Source organism: Punica granatum, chromosome 3, assembly GCF_007655135.1.
Source record: "Punica granatum isolate Tunisia-2019 chromosome 3, ASM765513v2, whole genome shotgun sequence".
Taxonomy (NCBI): domain Eukaryota; kingdom Viridiplantae; phylum Streptophyta; class Magnoliopsida; order Myrtales; family Lythraceae; genus Punica; species Punica granatum.
The window spans coordinates 22014242-22028431 of NC_045129.1; the positions used below are offsets into that span (position 1 = coordinate 22014242).

At 53.8% G+C, this 14190-nt stretch overlaps 1 protein-coding gene across 1 annotated transcript; it reads right to left on the reverse strand.

Moving 5' to 3' along the window:
• Positions 1-4970: 4970 nt before the first annotated feature.
• Positions 4971-10896, reverse strand: LOC116200457. The gene is made up of 2 exons (XM_031531306.1): positions 9853-10896; positions 4971-8267 (listed from the first exon to the last, which is right to left on the reverse strand). The coding sequence occupies exons 1-2, from the start codon at positions 10894-10896 to the stop codon at positions 4971-4973; spliced, it is 4341 nt and encodes a 1446-aa protein (XP_031387166.1).
• Positions 10897-14190: the final 3294 nt, after the last annotated feature.

The window sequence follows — 14190 nt, forward strand, 5'->3', positions numbered from 1 at the left end:
GGCCTCGGGGAAAGGAGAGCCCGATGGCTTCGGGCACTCCAAGGAGTCTCACGGCCCCTATTTGCAAAGGGAATGGCCGTGGGTTCCTTGGCATGGCCGAACCCCTCTAAGGCTCTTCTCCCTAGATCCCATATTATTCCCTTCGTATAGTCACATTTTATCCATGGTTACAACGATATGAAATCATGCCAAACACATACGAATAAAGCATTTAAATGAGAGTAGCAATACGATATCATTTCAACTAATGATGGAACGGGTAATACGCGGGAATCGACCCGTCTCATGGCGGAAGAAAGCCTCACGAACCCGTGTGGTCCAAGGAAGCTTTCGGCCACATCCCTCCAAAGGATGGCCGAGAGCTTCCTTGACTCACGCGGGTTGGGAGGACTTCTTCGACCCCGATTTGGATCGTTTCTCGTTATTCTAACATGCTACGTGTGATTGAAGGAAAAGGGACGTAGGAATCGACTCGATTCGGGAGAGGAGAGATCATCCTAGCCCCGGAAAAGCCAAGGGAGCCCACGGGTCTCTCCTTAGAGGCTAGGCCGTGAGTCCCTTGGCTCAACCGTGGCTAAGGAGACCTCTCCTATCCGGATCCGAACCATTTCCCGTCATGGCATACGAGTTCTTGCATCATATAAACATGGGATGGTCATACATAGGCTCATAATGGGCACACGTTGCATGGGAATGCATGGGAGATTCGGATCTAAAAGAAAAATGAGATCTTGCATGCATACCGACTTTTAAAAACGTAAAAACACTTCATACAAGTGAAGATAGAAAATCCTAACTCTTCTAAGTTGTAAAGGGATATTACCTAGCCTCGTGCACGAGGGAAAGAGTCGGGGAAGTGGTCTTTGAGAGTCGGAAGACTCGGTTAGGGCGAAGGGCAGTAGGCGACCCGGGTAGGCGCGGCTGCAGCAACCGCGGGAAAACGGCTTGGCACGCTCGCTCCGACCACGGAACGGTGCGAGGTCGGGCTCGTTGGACTCCTAAGAGGCAGATCTAGGTGTGCACGGGCAGACCCGAGCGTGCCGAACCCTGAACAAGTCGGAAATAATGAGAGAAGTTCCAGTGAAAACACAGAAACCCGGTTAGTGAAAATGGGCAAAACGGAGGTCGTGCGCGGTTGGCCGGCCCTCGGATCGTGACCACCTCTTCACGAGAGAGGGTGAGGGTTGTGAGGAGCCCTTTGAACGTGATGGCACGACTCGCCGAAGTCGTGGGAAGAAATGGCACGTGGCTTGCTCGGTGTGCGCGGCTAGGGAAGTCTCGGAACCCGAAAGTTCTCACGGCTGGAACGGGGTGTTGGAGGCCTCAAATCGAAAATCTAAGCCCGGAAATGGACTTAGGGGGTGGGAAATATGTAGGCTAGGAAGTTTGATGATTTTTGGCTTAAGTCGGGTCGGGTGGTTACCGGAATACCGGGTGGTTTTCCGGCGATTTTAGCCGGTTTCGGCCTTGGCACGGGCTGAACGAAAGTGGGGGGAGGGGTTGGAGTTTGAGAGGATTTTAGAGGGAGATTGGCTTGAGAGAGAAGGAGAATGAAGAGGTCCTTAAGTCTAATGGTAAAAGGGCTTATAAAGGGAAGGCTAATGACTTGATTAAGTGAAGTTAAGTGTGGTTTAGTGGGCTAACCTAGGGCTGCCGAATTTTCAATGGGGGATTAGGGAGGGGTAGATGTCTTGTAGAGTGTGGGGAAAGGAAAGGAAGGAGTGATGGGTGTGATAGGATGTGATAGGAAGTGATGGATGGATGGAGGGAGGTGATGGATGGGAGGGAAATTCAAATGTGTGGTGGGGGTGAGTTGGAGCCGACGGTGGGAGAGGCTTGAGCCGCGGCTTGGGCTGTCCAATCCGAGCCGAGGGTTGAGCCGTGGCTTGGGTTGAGCCGCGGCTTGATGGCTTGGCTTGGCTAGGCTGTGGGTCCCATCCGATTAGGAGAAAAGCCGGCAAACGCTTGAGACTTGATTGAGCTCGCGTCCGACCTCCGATGTCCAATTAATTTGAAGATTTGGAATGCTTGGACTACGAGGATTTGAGCGAGCCCAATATCGCCATGCGTCGCGTGGACGAACGTTCGGGCGACTCGGCGCCTCGGGAATCGGTTTCGCCCCGTTTAGACGTTCGGAGTGGAATTTAGCGCCCCTCGACCCCCGATTGACCTTTGTGCATCCTTGCATTTGTTTTGACAATCCTTTTGCCCCGCGGGGGATCGTTGGCCCATTTGTCCTCGGTCGGGGACCGTTGGCCCGGGAAGGCCTAGGGACTTCGACCGGGATTTTCTCAGTGTGCCTTGAATGCCTTGAGGTGCTTGGAGGTTATCGTGAGGTACTCAGAGATCGTTGTGGTCTCTGCTTTCCGTGGAAATACCCGAAGGTTCACCGGGAGGCGTTCGTGATCACTGAAGCGTACTTCGGGAGATCGAGCCGAGTTCCGGAAGGTTGTCTGAAACTTGTTCCCTGGCCCTGGTGGTCCCTGGGCGCCTGTAGACCCGTTTTGAGGGGCCGCTTGCTTGTCAGTGGAGCGAACCCCGGGAGCTCTGTCAGAAAAGGCGTCCGTGGGGGATCGGGGTGTCCCGGCTTAAGCAGGATGTCCCGGAAATGCGCCTGGACGTGTCATTGGTCATTTTGGCACTAGGAGGGATTTTTGGAGCCCCATATTGGGCACCTTTCGGTGCTTCGGTGACTCAGTGATGAATAGTGCCATAGTGCCAGCTCCGTTGTTTTCGGGATTCCTCGTTCGTCTGTTCTTCTGACTGCTTTCTTCCGCCTTTCTCGGTGGACCGTGTTTTTCTTTATTGTTCATGACCTCGTGCCCGCCTATTTGCCTCCGATTGCCGGGCGATGAATAGTGTCCCGAGTTTCAGTCGGGAATCCTTGTGCGGGAAGCCGGTGGACCAAAATGGGGTGCTGACAGCTTGCCCCTCTTTGGTTGCATGCTCGGTTAGAGGATGTAGCCAAAGACCATGAGAGGCACCCTTTTTGGTCCCGGCGACCGCTTCTGTTATCGCTCTCTGTGATAGCTTGCTTCCCCGCGTTGGATGTTTAGGGAGGATGTGCAAAGGTTCCCGAACCCGTCGTAGGGTGACCACCTGATTAGGAAGCGAACATTATGAAATGCAGGAGTGGGGTCTAAGCCCGCACGACAGCATGTGCAGGGCCAAGGCCCGTAGAAAGCAGTAAGGTTACTAGGCCGAAGCCCGTGGAAAGCAGTAAAGTGGACGCGAAGTCCGGAAAGCATTAAAGTTACTAGGCCGAAGCCCGTGGAAAGTAGTAAAGTTACTAGGCCGAAGCCCGTGGAAAGCAGTAAAATGGACGCGAAGTCCGTGGACACGAAGTCCGGAACGCAATAAAGTTACTAGGCCGAAGCCCGTGGAAAGCAGTAAAGTTATTAGGCCGAAGCCCGTGGAAAGCAGTAAAGTGGACGCGAAGTCCGTGGACGCGAAGTCCGGAAAGCAATAAAGTTACTAGGCCGAGGCCCGTGGAAAGCAGTAAAGTTACTAGGCCGAAGCCCGTGGAAAGCAGTAAAGTGGACGCGAAGTCCGTGGACGCGAAGTCCGGAAAGCAATAAAGTTACTAGGCCGAAGCCCGTGGAAAGCAGTAAGGTTACTAGGCCGAAGCCCGTGGAAAGCAGTAAAGTGGACGCGAAGTCCGTGGACGCGAAGTCCGGAAAGCAATAAAGTTACTAGGCCGAAGCCCGTGGAAAGCAGTAAAGTTATTAGGCCGAAGCCCGTGGAAAGCAGTAAAGTGGACGCGAAGTCCGTGGACGCGAAGTTCGGAAAGTAATAAAGTTACTAGGCCGAAGCCCGTGGAAAGCAGTAAAGTTACTAGGCCGAAACCCGTGGAAAGCAGTAAAGTGGACGTGAAGTCCGTGGACGCGAAGTCCGGAAAGCAATAAAGTTACTAGGCCGAAGCCCGTGGAAAGCAGTAAAGTGGAGAGAGCGAGGGGAAGTAAGGGCGGGAAAGGATGCTAAGCGATTCGTCAGGGACGTCGGCAGAGGCAGATTGTCCCGTTCTTAGTCGAGCTTGTCATTTGTCGTTTCCTTGAGTCAGGATCAAAAGGGTTTCTTATCCTGCCCCTCATTTGGTTCGGTGCCTCGATCTGCCGCACAAGCCAAACGCGTGTTCGTCAAGAAGGAGATGCCTCTTGGGATTCCCGAACACACCTGTGCATGGAAATAAAGGAACCTACAAAGGGCGTCAGTCGCACTTAATCGGTGAGACAGGCATACGTAAGAAGAATCTATGTAGAGATGTGTCGGGGATTTGATATCGGTGACCATTGTAGGGTGGTCGTGTCCCTATCGAAGAATGGCTTTTTTTAGAAACGGGTAGCCCGTGGAATATGTGCGTAAAGGTAAGAGGAGGGATCATATGGGATCCTCCAAGTCAAGGATACGTTGATTCGACCCCCATTTCGAAGCGAGTCTCGAGCTTGGAGAGTCGAAGAGAGTTTGCTTGCGTCGGGGAGTGTCGAACCACTACTCGGTGTAGCTTCACAGGGAGAGTGTCGCTTTTCTTTCGTGGTCAAGCCGACATTTTTCCCCTAACTTTTGCCTAGGCCGCGGGATGTGCAACAGCCTAGCGGGGTATTTTATTTAATTTCTCTCACATGAATGCTCACCTTTTGCTACGATTCCCCATGTTTGGGTGAGATCGCACCCCTCGATTCCTCTAACTTTTGCCTAGGCCGCCTCAAAGAGGTTTTCGACCTAGCAAGGGAGTGATTTGTGCTCTCCTTTTGCCGCGACCCCCCTTTGCGGGATTTTAAGTCGTGCCACTCGTTCCCTAGTTTTTTCCTAGGCCGCCTCAAAGAGGTTTTCGACCTAGCGGGAAAATTTATTTTTCTCTCAAGAAAGCTTAGTATTGGACAGATCGTGGGAATTGAAGCTCGTCCACGGAAATAGAAATGTCTTACAATGAAAGGGGCACGGAGCCCGGAGAATAAAGAATATACAAGTGTTCACGGGTAATACTTCTTAATGGCGTCAGCGTTGACGGGAAGGGCATTTTCAGTGCCGTCCATGTCGCTCAAGATGACCGCTCCTCCGGAGAAAACCTCTTTGACGACAAAGGGGCCATCGTATTTGTACGAGAACTTCCCTCGAGAGTCCGGCGTGACGTGTAGGACTTTCCTTAAAACGAGGTCGCCGGGGTTGAAATCGCGGTGGCGGACTCTTGCGTTGAAGGCTCGAGCCATTCTTTGTTGATAGCACTGTCCGTGGCATAGCGCTTTCAGTCTCTTCTCATCAATGAAATTTAACTGTTCGTACCGCTGCTTTGCCCATTCCGCTTCTTCAAGCTCGGCCTCGGCAAGAATCCTCATGGAAGGGATCTCTACTTCGATTGGGAGGACGGCCTCCATGCCATAGACTAGCGAGTACGGGGTCGCCCCGGTTGAGGTCCGTATGGACGTACGGTACGCCAAGAGTGCATAGGGGAGCATCTCGTGCCAATCCTTATAGTTCACCGTCATTTTTTCGATGATCTTTTTGATGTTCTTATTCGCCGCTTCCACCGCACCGTTCATTTGGGGACGGTACGGGGTGGAATTGCGGTGTCGGATTTTGAATTGTGCACAAAGCTCGTCGATGACCTTGTTGTTCAGGTTCTTGGCGTTGTCTGTGATGATTGTCGCAGGGACCCCGTATCGGGCAATGACGTCGCGTCTGAGAAAACGGGCCACGGCCTTTGCGGTGACTGACGCAAGAGTGACGGCTTCGATCCACTTGGTAAAGTAGTCAATTGCCACCAAAATGAACATGTGACCGTTGGACGCTTTGGGGTTGATCGGGCCGATCACATCCATTCCCCACATTGAAAAAGGCCATGGTGCCGTCATGGGGCGCAATTCGTTGGGCGGCGCTTTGATTTGATCGGCGTAGACCTGACATCGGTGGCAATGCCTGACATGCTTCACACAATCAGTCTCCATGGTGGACCAATAATAACCCAGGCGCATGATCTTCTTAGCGAGCATGAGGCCGTTCATATGGGGTCCACAGTTTCCCCCGTGCACCTCCTCCATGAGACGCCGCGATTCGTGTTCGTCGATGCACCGGAGGAGTGTGGAGTCGAAGGAGCGGCGGTAGAGTATCTCGCCACTCAAGAAGTAGTGTATCGCGAGGCGTCTGAGAGTCTTCCGGTCGCGGCGGTCGGCGAATGGGGGGTATTGGCCGGTTCGCAGAAGGTTCTTGATGTCTTCGTACCACGGCTTCGCCTCGGATGCTTCGATTGAATTGCAGTGCGCCGGTCCTTCGGCTATCTCAATCTCGAGGGGCTCGATAAGGTTCTCCCTCGTGATGCTCACCATGGAGGCGAGCGTTGCAAGTGCGTCCGCGAATTGATTTGTCATGCGCGGAGTGTAGGTGAACGAGATGTCCTCGAAGTTCTCGGTTAACTTCTCGAGGTACTCGTGGTACGGCACTAGTTTTGCGTCCTTTGTCTTCCATTGCCCCAATGTCTGGAAGATAGTGAGCATGGAGTCACCGAACACTTCGAGCTCTTTTACTTTGAAATCAATCGCCGCTTGGAGGCCGAGAATACATGCCTCGTACTCAGCCACATTATTGGTGCAGGGAAAGTCGATCTTTGCCGCTACCGGGTAATAGCGCCCGTCCGGGGATATCAGTACCGCGCCGATGCCTGATCCCGTGGAATTGACAGCGCCGTCGAAATACATCTTCCATCCCGGCTCCTCTCCCTCGTCGTCTACTCGGAGGATTCCCTCATCCGGGAAGTCGGGATTAATTGGTGTGTGGTCTTCAATTGGGAATTCTGCCAAATGATCCGCAATCGCTTGCCCCTTGACCGAAGTGCGGGACACGTATTCAATATCATACTCCGTTAATTGACAACGCCACTTGGCGAGGTTCCGCGTGGAGGAGGGACTATCAAGTAAGTACTTCAAGGGGTCTGCCTTTGACAGCAAGCGGACCGTGTGATAAAGCGTATATTGTCGGAGCCTTTGCATGACCCACACCAATGCACAGCACATCTTCTCGATTTCCGAATAATTTGACTCTCCATCGGTGAACTTTTTGCTCAGATAGTAGATCGCGCGTTCCTTGTGCGTGGACTCCTCCTCCTGTCCCAACATGCATCCTAATGATTGGCGGCGTACCGTTAGATAAAGTACGAGGGGACGACCCGGTGTAGGCGGGACCAATACCGGTGGTCGGACCAAATACGCCTTGATGGTGTCAAAGGCCTTCTGACATTCTTCGTCCCATTCAATCGCCGCGTTCTTGCGGAGCAAGCGAAAGAGTGGTTGGCATTTGTCTGTTAGGTTCGCAATGAATCGTGCGATGTAATTCAGCCGCCCCAAGAAGCCTCGTACTTCGCGGACCGAAGATGGCGGAGGAAGCTCCTTGATCGCCTTGACTTTATCGGGATCTACTTCGATGCCGCGCTCGCTGACCACGAATCCTAGTAATTTTCCCGATCGAGCGCCGAACGTGCATTTCGCCGGATTGAGCCGAAGCTTGTAATCTTTTAAGCGGTCGAAGAGACGCTTCAGATTAACGAGGTGGTCCTCTCCTTCTTTGGACTTGGCAATCATGTCGTCAACATAGACATCGACTTCCTTATGCATCATGTCGTGGAACAATGTGACCATAGCCCTCTGATAAGTTGCCCCGGCGTTCTTGAGACCGAAAGGCATGACGCGATAACAGAAGGTTCCCCACATGGTAGTGAATGTCGTCTTGATCTTGTCTTCCTCGGCCATCCGAATTTGATTGTATCCGGAGAAGCCGTCCATGAAAGAAAACCGAGAGTGGCGCGCCGTGTTGTCAACTAGTATGTCGATGTGGGGCAAGGGAAAGTTGTCCTTGGGGCTGGCCTTATTGAGGTCCCGATAGTCGACGCAGACTCGCACCCTTCCATCTTTCTTCTCCACCGGCACGATGTTTGCAACCCATTCAGAATAATTGCAGACCTCGAGGAAGCCCGCGTTGATCTGCTTGACAACCTCCTCCTTGATGCGGAGAAGGAGGCTTGCCCGTTGCCGTCGCAATTGTTGTCGTTTGGGCGGGAACTTCTCGGTGTCTAGCGGGAGGAAGTGCTTCACTATTGACGGGTCTAGCCCCGGCATGTCGGCGTAGGACCAGGCAAAAACTTCTTGATACCTGGTCAAGAAATCGATCATTTGGACCCGTTGTGTTGGGTCGAGGCTTGTGCCGATCTTTAGGATGCGGGGCTCCTCTTGAGTACCCACGTTGATCTCTTCTATTGGCTCGAGTGAGGTGAGTTGGCGATCCTCGAGGCGGCGCAAACTCTCTTCTATCTCAAGCACTAGACTGTCTTCGTCGAGCCCTTCCCCGAAGTATATGGGTCCGGGCTCTCCGAGACTTTCTTCGGATGGGTTCGAATTAACGCATCGAAGATTTGGATTCGAGTGGAGCCTGGAGAATTGAAAGAATTGTCTTAGAGAAATTTAGAATGATATGAACAAAAGAGTAAGGAAGAGAGAGAGGAATAGACAAGGATTCAAAAAATGCATATAGGGAATTCATTGATAGTGAGGATCACGAAGCCATAACAGAGTTCCCTCTTCCGTCGTGTGGCCTACGGCTACGCCGACACGCGGGAAACATCTCATACATAGATAAATCTTACACATCGGCGATCACAGCCGAGTAGCGCAGGACTGAGGTCCAATTGTTAAGCTCCTCGTTTTCCTGCGCGGGGCGGATGTGAATCCCTGAAGGAATCTCCTCGGTGACGGCATACACGGTTGGCAAGGTGTCAGTCGCGTCGTCGAAGTCCGAGGAAGGGCCGTCAGAGGTGCTCCCGATGATGAGTGGAGGCCCGGGGAAGAAATGTGATAGCGGGGGGACTGGAATGCCCCTGTGGAGCCTACCATAGTGCGTGGCGAGGTGGTGGAGGTGATTGACCCGGCGGGCCTCAATAATTTCATGGCAGGAGGGGCGAAAGCCAAGTCCCCTCCTATGCTTGTACGCTTCAATTTCAATGGGGCGGTTGATTCCTTGCCCGCGCGCTCCAAGGCCCGTGCCGGGGATGTAATGGTGGCGCAAAAGGACCCTCCCTATCATGCGGTCGGCGCGGGAAGGCCCGACCTTTCCGTAATCCCGAATAACGGAGACGGTCTCGAAGGAGTGGAAGGGCAGGTTTTCGTCATCCCTGATGCTGATGTAAGGGACCGCCGTTTCCTTATAGATGGCGTAATCCTCCTCCCCTTTGACCGTAATGATCTTCTCCTCGACGGTGAATTTCACCTTCTGATGTAGCGAGGACGGAATGGCGCCGGCCGAGTAGATCCAAGGCCTCCCAAGGAGTAGGCTGAAGGCGTTCGGGATATCCAAAACTTGGAATGTGACGCTAAAGGAGCATGGGCTGATATCTATGAGGAGATCGATTTCACCGTTCACCTCTCTCCTCGAACCATCAAAGGCTCGGACCGCTGTTTTGCTAGGGCGGATGCGGTTGAGATCCACATTCATCTGCTTCAAAGTGGTCACCGGGCATACGTTGAGCGCGGAACCGTTGTCGATCATGACCCGGCCCACGATATGGTTGTTGCACTTGCAGACGATGTGCAGTGCCCGGGAGTGCGCGCATCCTTCAGAGGGGAGCTCATCGTCCGAAAACGAGATGGTGTTGGAGAAAATAGAGTTGACGGTTTCCTCTATCCAGTCCGGGGGCGTCCCTTTGGGGACTTGCGCGGCCGTCAGGACGCGCATGAGGGCCTCCCTGTGAGGTTCCGAGTTGAGTAGGAGGGCAAGTAACGAGATGTGGGCCGGAGATTTGGCCATCTGCTCTACCACCTTATACTCGCTTGCTTTGATGACCTTCATGAAGGCTTCGGCCTCCTCTTCTGTCACCTTCTTGGACGAAGCAGGCAGGGTGCTAGGCCTCCTCTCTTCTTCGGCAGCGGGTGCCTTCCCTTTGTCGGTGGTCGCCGGGTTCTCATATAGCCGCCCTGAGCGGGTTATGCCCGTGACACCGAATTGTTGCTCTAGCCTCCCGACACTTCCCTCATAGGTCCAGGGGACCCTATCATTCGAGTATGGCTCCCGGGCGGGGACGTCTATGACAAGCGGGGCATGAGGCACGTCTACCCCGGTGAACCCGACTGCGACTTCCGTCGGTACGTATTCAATCACAACGGGAGAGAACCCATCTTGTTTGCCTTCGTCCTCGCTTGACGTGCACACGGTGATCATGTTGATGGAAGGCCCCGGAGCCGGCCCATGGTCAGGAAGAGGATTGGCCTGTACGTTCGGAGGCCTTACAGCATTGAATACGAGCTCCTTCGCATCGATCATTTCCTGAACCCTCTCCCTCAATCTCCAACAAGTGTCCAGGGTGTGCCCCGGTGCACCCCGATGGTATTCGCACTGCTTGCTTTGATCTTGGATGGTGGGATCGAAGCTTGGGCCGGGCGCTATTGTCCCGATCTTATCGCGAACTTGCCGATAGATGTGGGAAAGCGGGACCGGTAGGGCCGGGTATTGTCGGCGGGGTCGCGGTTGTGGTGTGCCGCCCTGTTGACTTTGCGGGGGCGGGGCCCGTTGTGCCGGCTGAGTAGTCCTAGGAACCGGAGGTTGATATTGAGGGGCTTGGGATGGAGCAGGGGCATAATGATGGACGACGGGCGACGACACCGCAGGTATGGGTGGAGGCGGCAGTGCGGAATAGTAGATTGATTGGGCAGGGGCTTGAGGTCGATACTGAGGTGCCTGCGGGGCGAATGAGGGAGCTGCGGGAGGCGCCGCCGTGTAGTTCATCGAATATTGCTGGGGGGCCTGTTGCGCGGTGCTGACGGTATTCACCGAAATTTCCTTTCCCCTTCTCCCGCTTGAGGATGATGATGTCGCGGAGACCTTCTTTGACGACTCCTCTCCTTTGCTGGTGGGGTCCTCCATTCTTCCAAGCTTGATGCCCAAGTCCAACTTCTTTCCGGCCTCGATGAGGTCGGAGAACGACGAAGTGTGCGCCAACAAGTGCGAGTAATATACCCCTCTCAGCGTGGAGTGGAACAATTGGATCTGTTGCACCTCGCTGATCGGAGGGATGTGCTTTGCTGCTTGGGCTCGCCACTTGGCAGCATACTCCTCAAACCTTTGGCCCCTCGCCATCTCTTTGGTGCTTAGCTCCAACAGGGTGGGAGGCGCTTCTGCGCAATACCGATACTGGTCGGTGAACTTCCGGGAGAGGTCCTCCCACGTTGGGATGTCTTCGGCCTTCAACGACATGAACCAATCGAGGGCCGATCCTGACAGGCTATCCTGGAAGGAGTGGATGACGAATTCCTCGTATTCCCAATACTGCAGCATCTTCCCTCGGTAATGGCGGAGGTGGTGGCGCGGATCGTCGTGCCTTCATAGGTCTTGAACTCTGGAACCTTGAACTTCGGGGGCAGCCGCATGCCCGGGAATAGGCTACAGTCGCCGTAGCGGGTGTTGGGGCGAACGTCGTTCGCTTGTAGGGCCCGTATAGTTTCCTCCACTCGCTTCAGCCTACGCTCCTGTTCGGCGTCGGCCTCGGGGAAGAAGTGCGTTGGTGAGGCGAGTTGGGCCGCATGAGTCGGCGTGCCCGGTTCATGGAAGGTGGTGTTTATGGGGGGCGGTGCCTGGTAGGAGAGACCGACGTGAGGCTGCAGAGTCGGATAAGGAGGGAGTTCCGTGGCTTGAGGATGAGTTGGAGCAGGTGCGGTGGTTGCCGGGAAAACCTTTCGGCGGAGGCGCCGTGTAGATCATAGCCGGAGCCGGTATGGGAGCAGGTGGAGGTGCAGACAGGGTGTGCTCCGCGGATAAGAAGGTAGCCGGTGGAAGAGGGACTACCGAAGGGGCCGGCGGTGGCGGAAATTGACTTGTGAAGGGGTGGACCGTGGGCGTATACAGCGTTGGCGGTGCGGGAGCTTCAACGTTCTCCGGGGCTTGGATCGGTGGAGCCCACGTGGTCGGATCGACTGTTGGTCCCGGTCCCGGGGGAGGAGTAGAACTCGAGGAGGCCCGGTTGGGTCCTCTAAGCAATGCGAGCAGCTCCGCCATATTAGTGGCCATTTGGTTGACCGTGCCCTCGAGGGCCGCAATGCGGGCTTGGTCATCGGTGGCTGCGGATGTTGGTGAGGCCGGTGGGAGAGGCGCCCCTGAAGGTGCCGGGGGCGGGAGATGCGTCGGAAGGGCGCCAGAGTATGCAAGGAGTACGCCTGCAGGAGTAAGAGGTGGTAGAGCGTGTGTCTGCGGTGGTTGAGAGAGGGTCGGGACCGAAGGGTTGACTTCTTCGGAAATATCGACGTGATCTCCTTCCGCCATTCTGAGACGTTGACGAGTCGGGTAGCGGTGTGACGCCAGTGGTAATCACCTAGATTCCAAGAATGTGTAAGGATAGACACCAATATCTCAAATGATAAGTGCGAAATTAAGTAAAATGACAAAATGCATGAGTTTTCAAAACACTAATGTCATTACATTGATTGGCTCCAAGTTCCATGGTTTTACAAAATAGAACATTCGGAAGAAAGGAAAGGAACATAAATGTAAAGCCGACATCCCTTTGCGCTTGGTGGCCGCTCGAAAGTGGCGTGGGCCCGAGCGAGGGCAAAAATGGGTGCGTGAATCTGAGCCAACCCGCTCTAAAGCTCTCTGTGGTCAGTGAGTTCCGCGTGAACGTCCGCAAGCTCACAACGGAGTCGATCTCTCTTCTTCGATGGACTGCAACTCTGTGTGCATGACTCCTTGGACTGAGCTCTCCGCGTCTGGAACGTCTGCATGCAGTGTGCGGGGAATCCGTGGCAAACGTCGTCGACGAACGGGTGTGAGTCCCTGCGGATGGAATTGCGCCACATATGCTACGGTGGCTGAGAAAGCTCGTTCGTCGTCGGTAGGGTGTCCCGGGAAATGGAGCTCTTGAACGGTGCGCGTGTTCCATAGATGTTGAACTTCTCTAATCCGCAGAACTCTATTTGGAAGTAAAGTTACAATATCCGTCCACGTGAAGCGGTGGGGAGTGCGATCTGCCTCCCTAGGAATATCCTGTAGGCCGCCAAGTTGTCTGATGACTCGGGCTGGGAAAACAAGTGTGCTCCCTAAGTGACTGATCAGAGGGAGTCCTATGATTGTAGGACATCCAATGGTCATGGGACCACCGGGATTCCAGCGAGCAGCCCACAAAAACTGTGCCGGGGTGAGTCTCTTGAAGAACTGGATCCAGTCAGTGTAGTCGCGATCGGAGGGCCGAAACACTTGAAGTAGGCGAGCGATGAGTGAACGCTTGTCAGTGGTGCGGGAAAAGGGATGTGATGAACAGAATGGCCTGATGTGTCCGAGGAGCCAAATCTGAAGAAGATGCGGAGCTCCTCTCATTTTACCACATCGAACCTCTCGTACATAGTCAAGAGACCGAATGGTCTCAGCCAAGACGGCTTCTACATAACTATGGCCCCCTACCACTTGGAGGACAACTTGGGCCAGTGCCCCGTCTATGAGATTCGACGAGTGGGGGAACAGGATGGTCCCGAAGATGAGCAAGAAGAACCCGTGACAGGCGTCACGCTGGTATGATTCCTCCCTGGCATTGAGAGAACGAGCATGTATGAAGTCTATGAGCCATGCGGTCCTAATGCTATGCTCCCGCCCATGTTGAAGTTCAAGACGAATTTCTTCGTCGCGGAGATCTAAGAGGATGGCGAGTCTACTCTGTATTGTGGCGAATTGGTTGGGCACCACGATGTCGAAGGTCGGCGCGGGTCGCTGAATGAGCACCGCGTACTCCTCTACTGTAGGAGCCAGCTCTGACCCCTAAAAACTGAATACAGCCCGCTGAACGTCCCAATAACTAATAGCAGCTTCAAGTAGGGTCCAATCAATGGGGGAATCAGCGAGTAATGGCAAGTCTCCTATGATGAGTCGAAGGAATGCACGGTCAACAGGGCGGAATGTGTTCCAGAGGCAAGTAATGTCTGCGGATGGCGTGATGACGTCATCGAGTCTGAGACAGGGATGCGAGCGATCCATCCTTACCTAGATGGGGGAGATGTTGACTTACCATTTTTAGGATCAAATCAATGTAATGTCCTAGGTTTTTCGAAAAGATGTATGCAGTGCGAAAAGATAAACTATAGTTGTGTTCTTTACAGTATACATCGCTCTTTCTTATAAAAACAACAAAAATGTCCGTCCTAAAAAAAACTACGGGCTGACTCAAGGACTCGACTT

Excerpts from the sequence above, each read along its gene's own strand:
- LOC116200457 (XM_031531306.1), bottom strand. The coding sequence starts at position 10,896 with ATGGAGGACCCCACCAGCAAAGGAGAGGAGTCGTCAAAGAAGGTCTCC. Across the intron at positions 8,268-9,852 it reads TGCCTGCTTCGTCCAAGAAG|GATCGCCAACTCACCTCACT; the intron begins GTGACAGAAGAG and ends CGCCGCCTCGAG.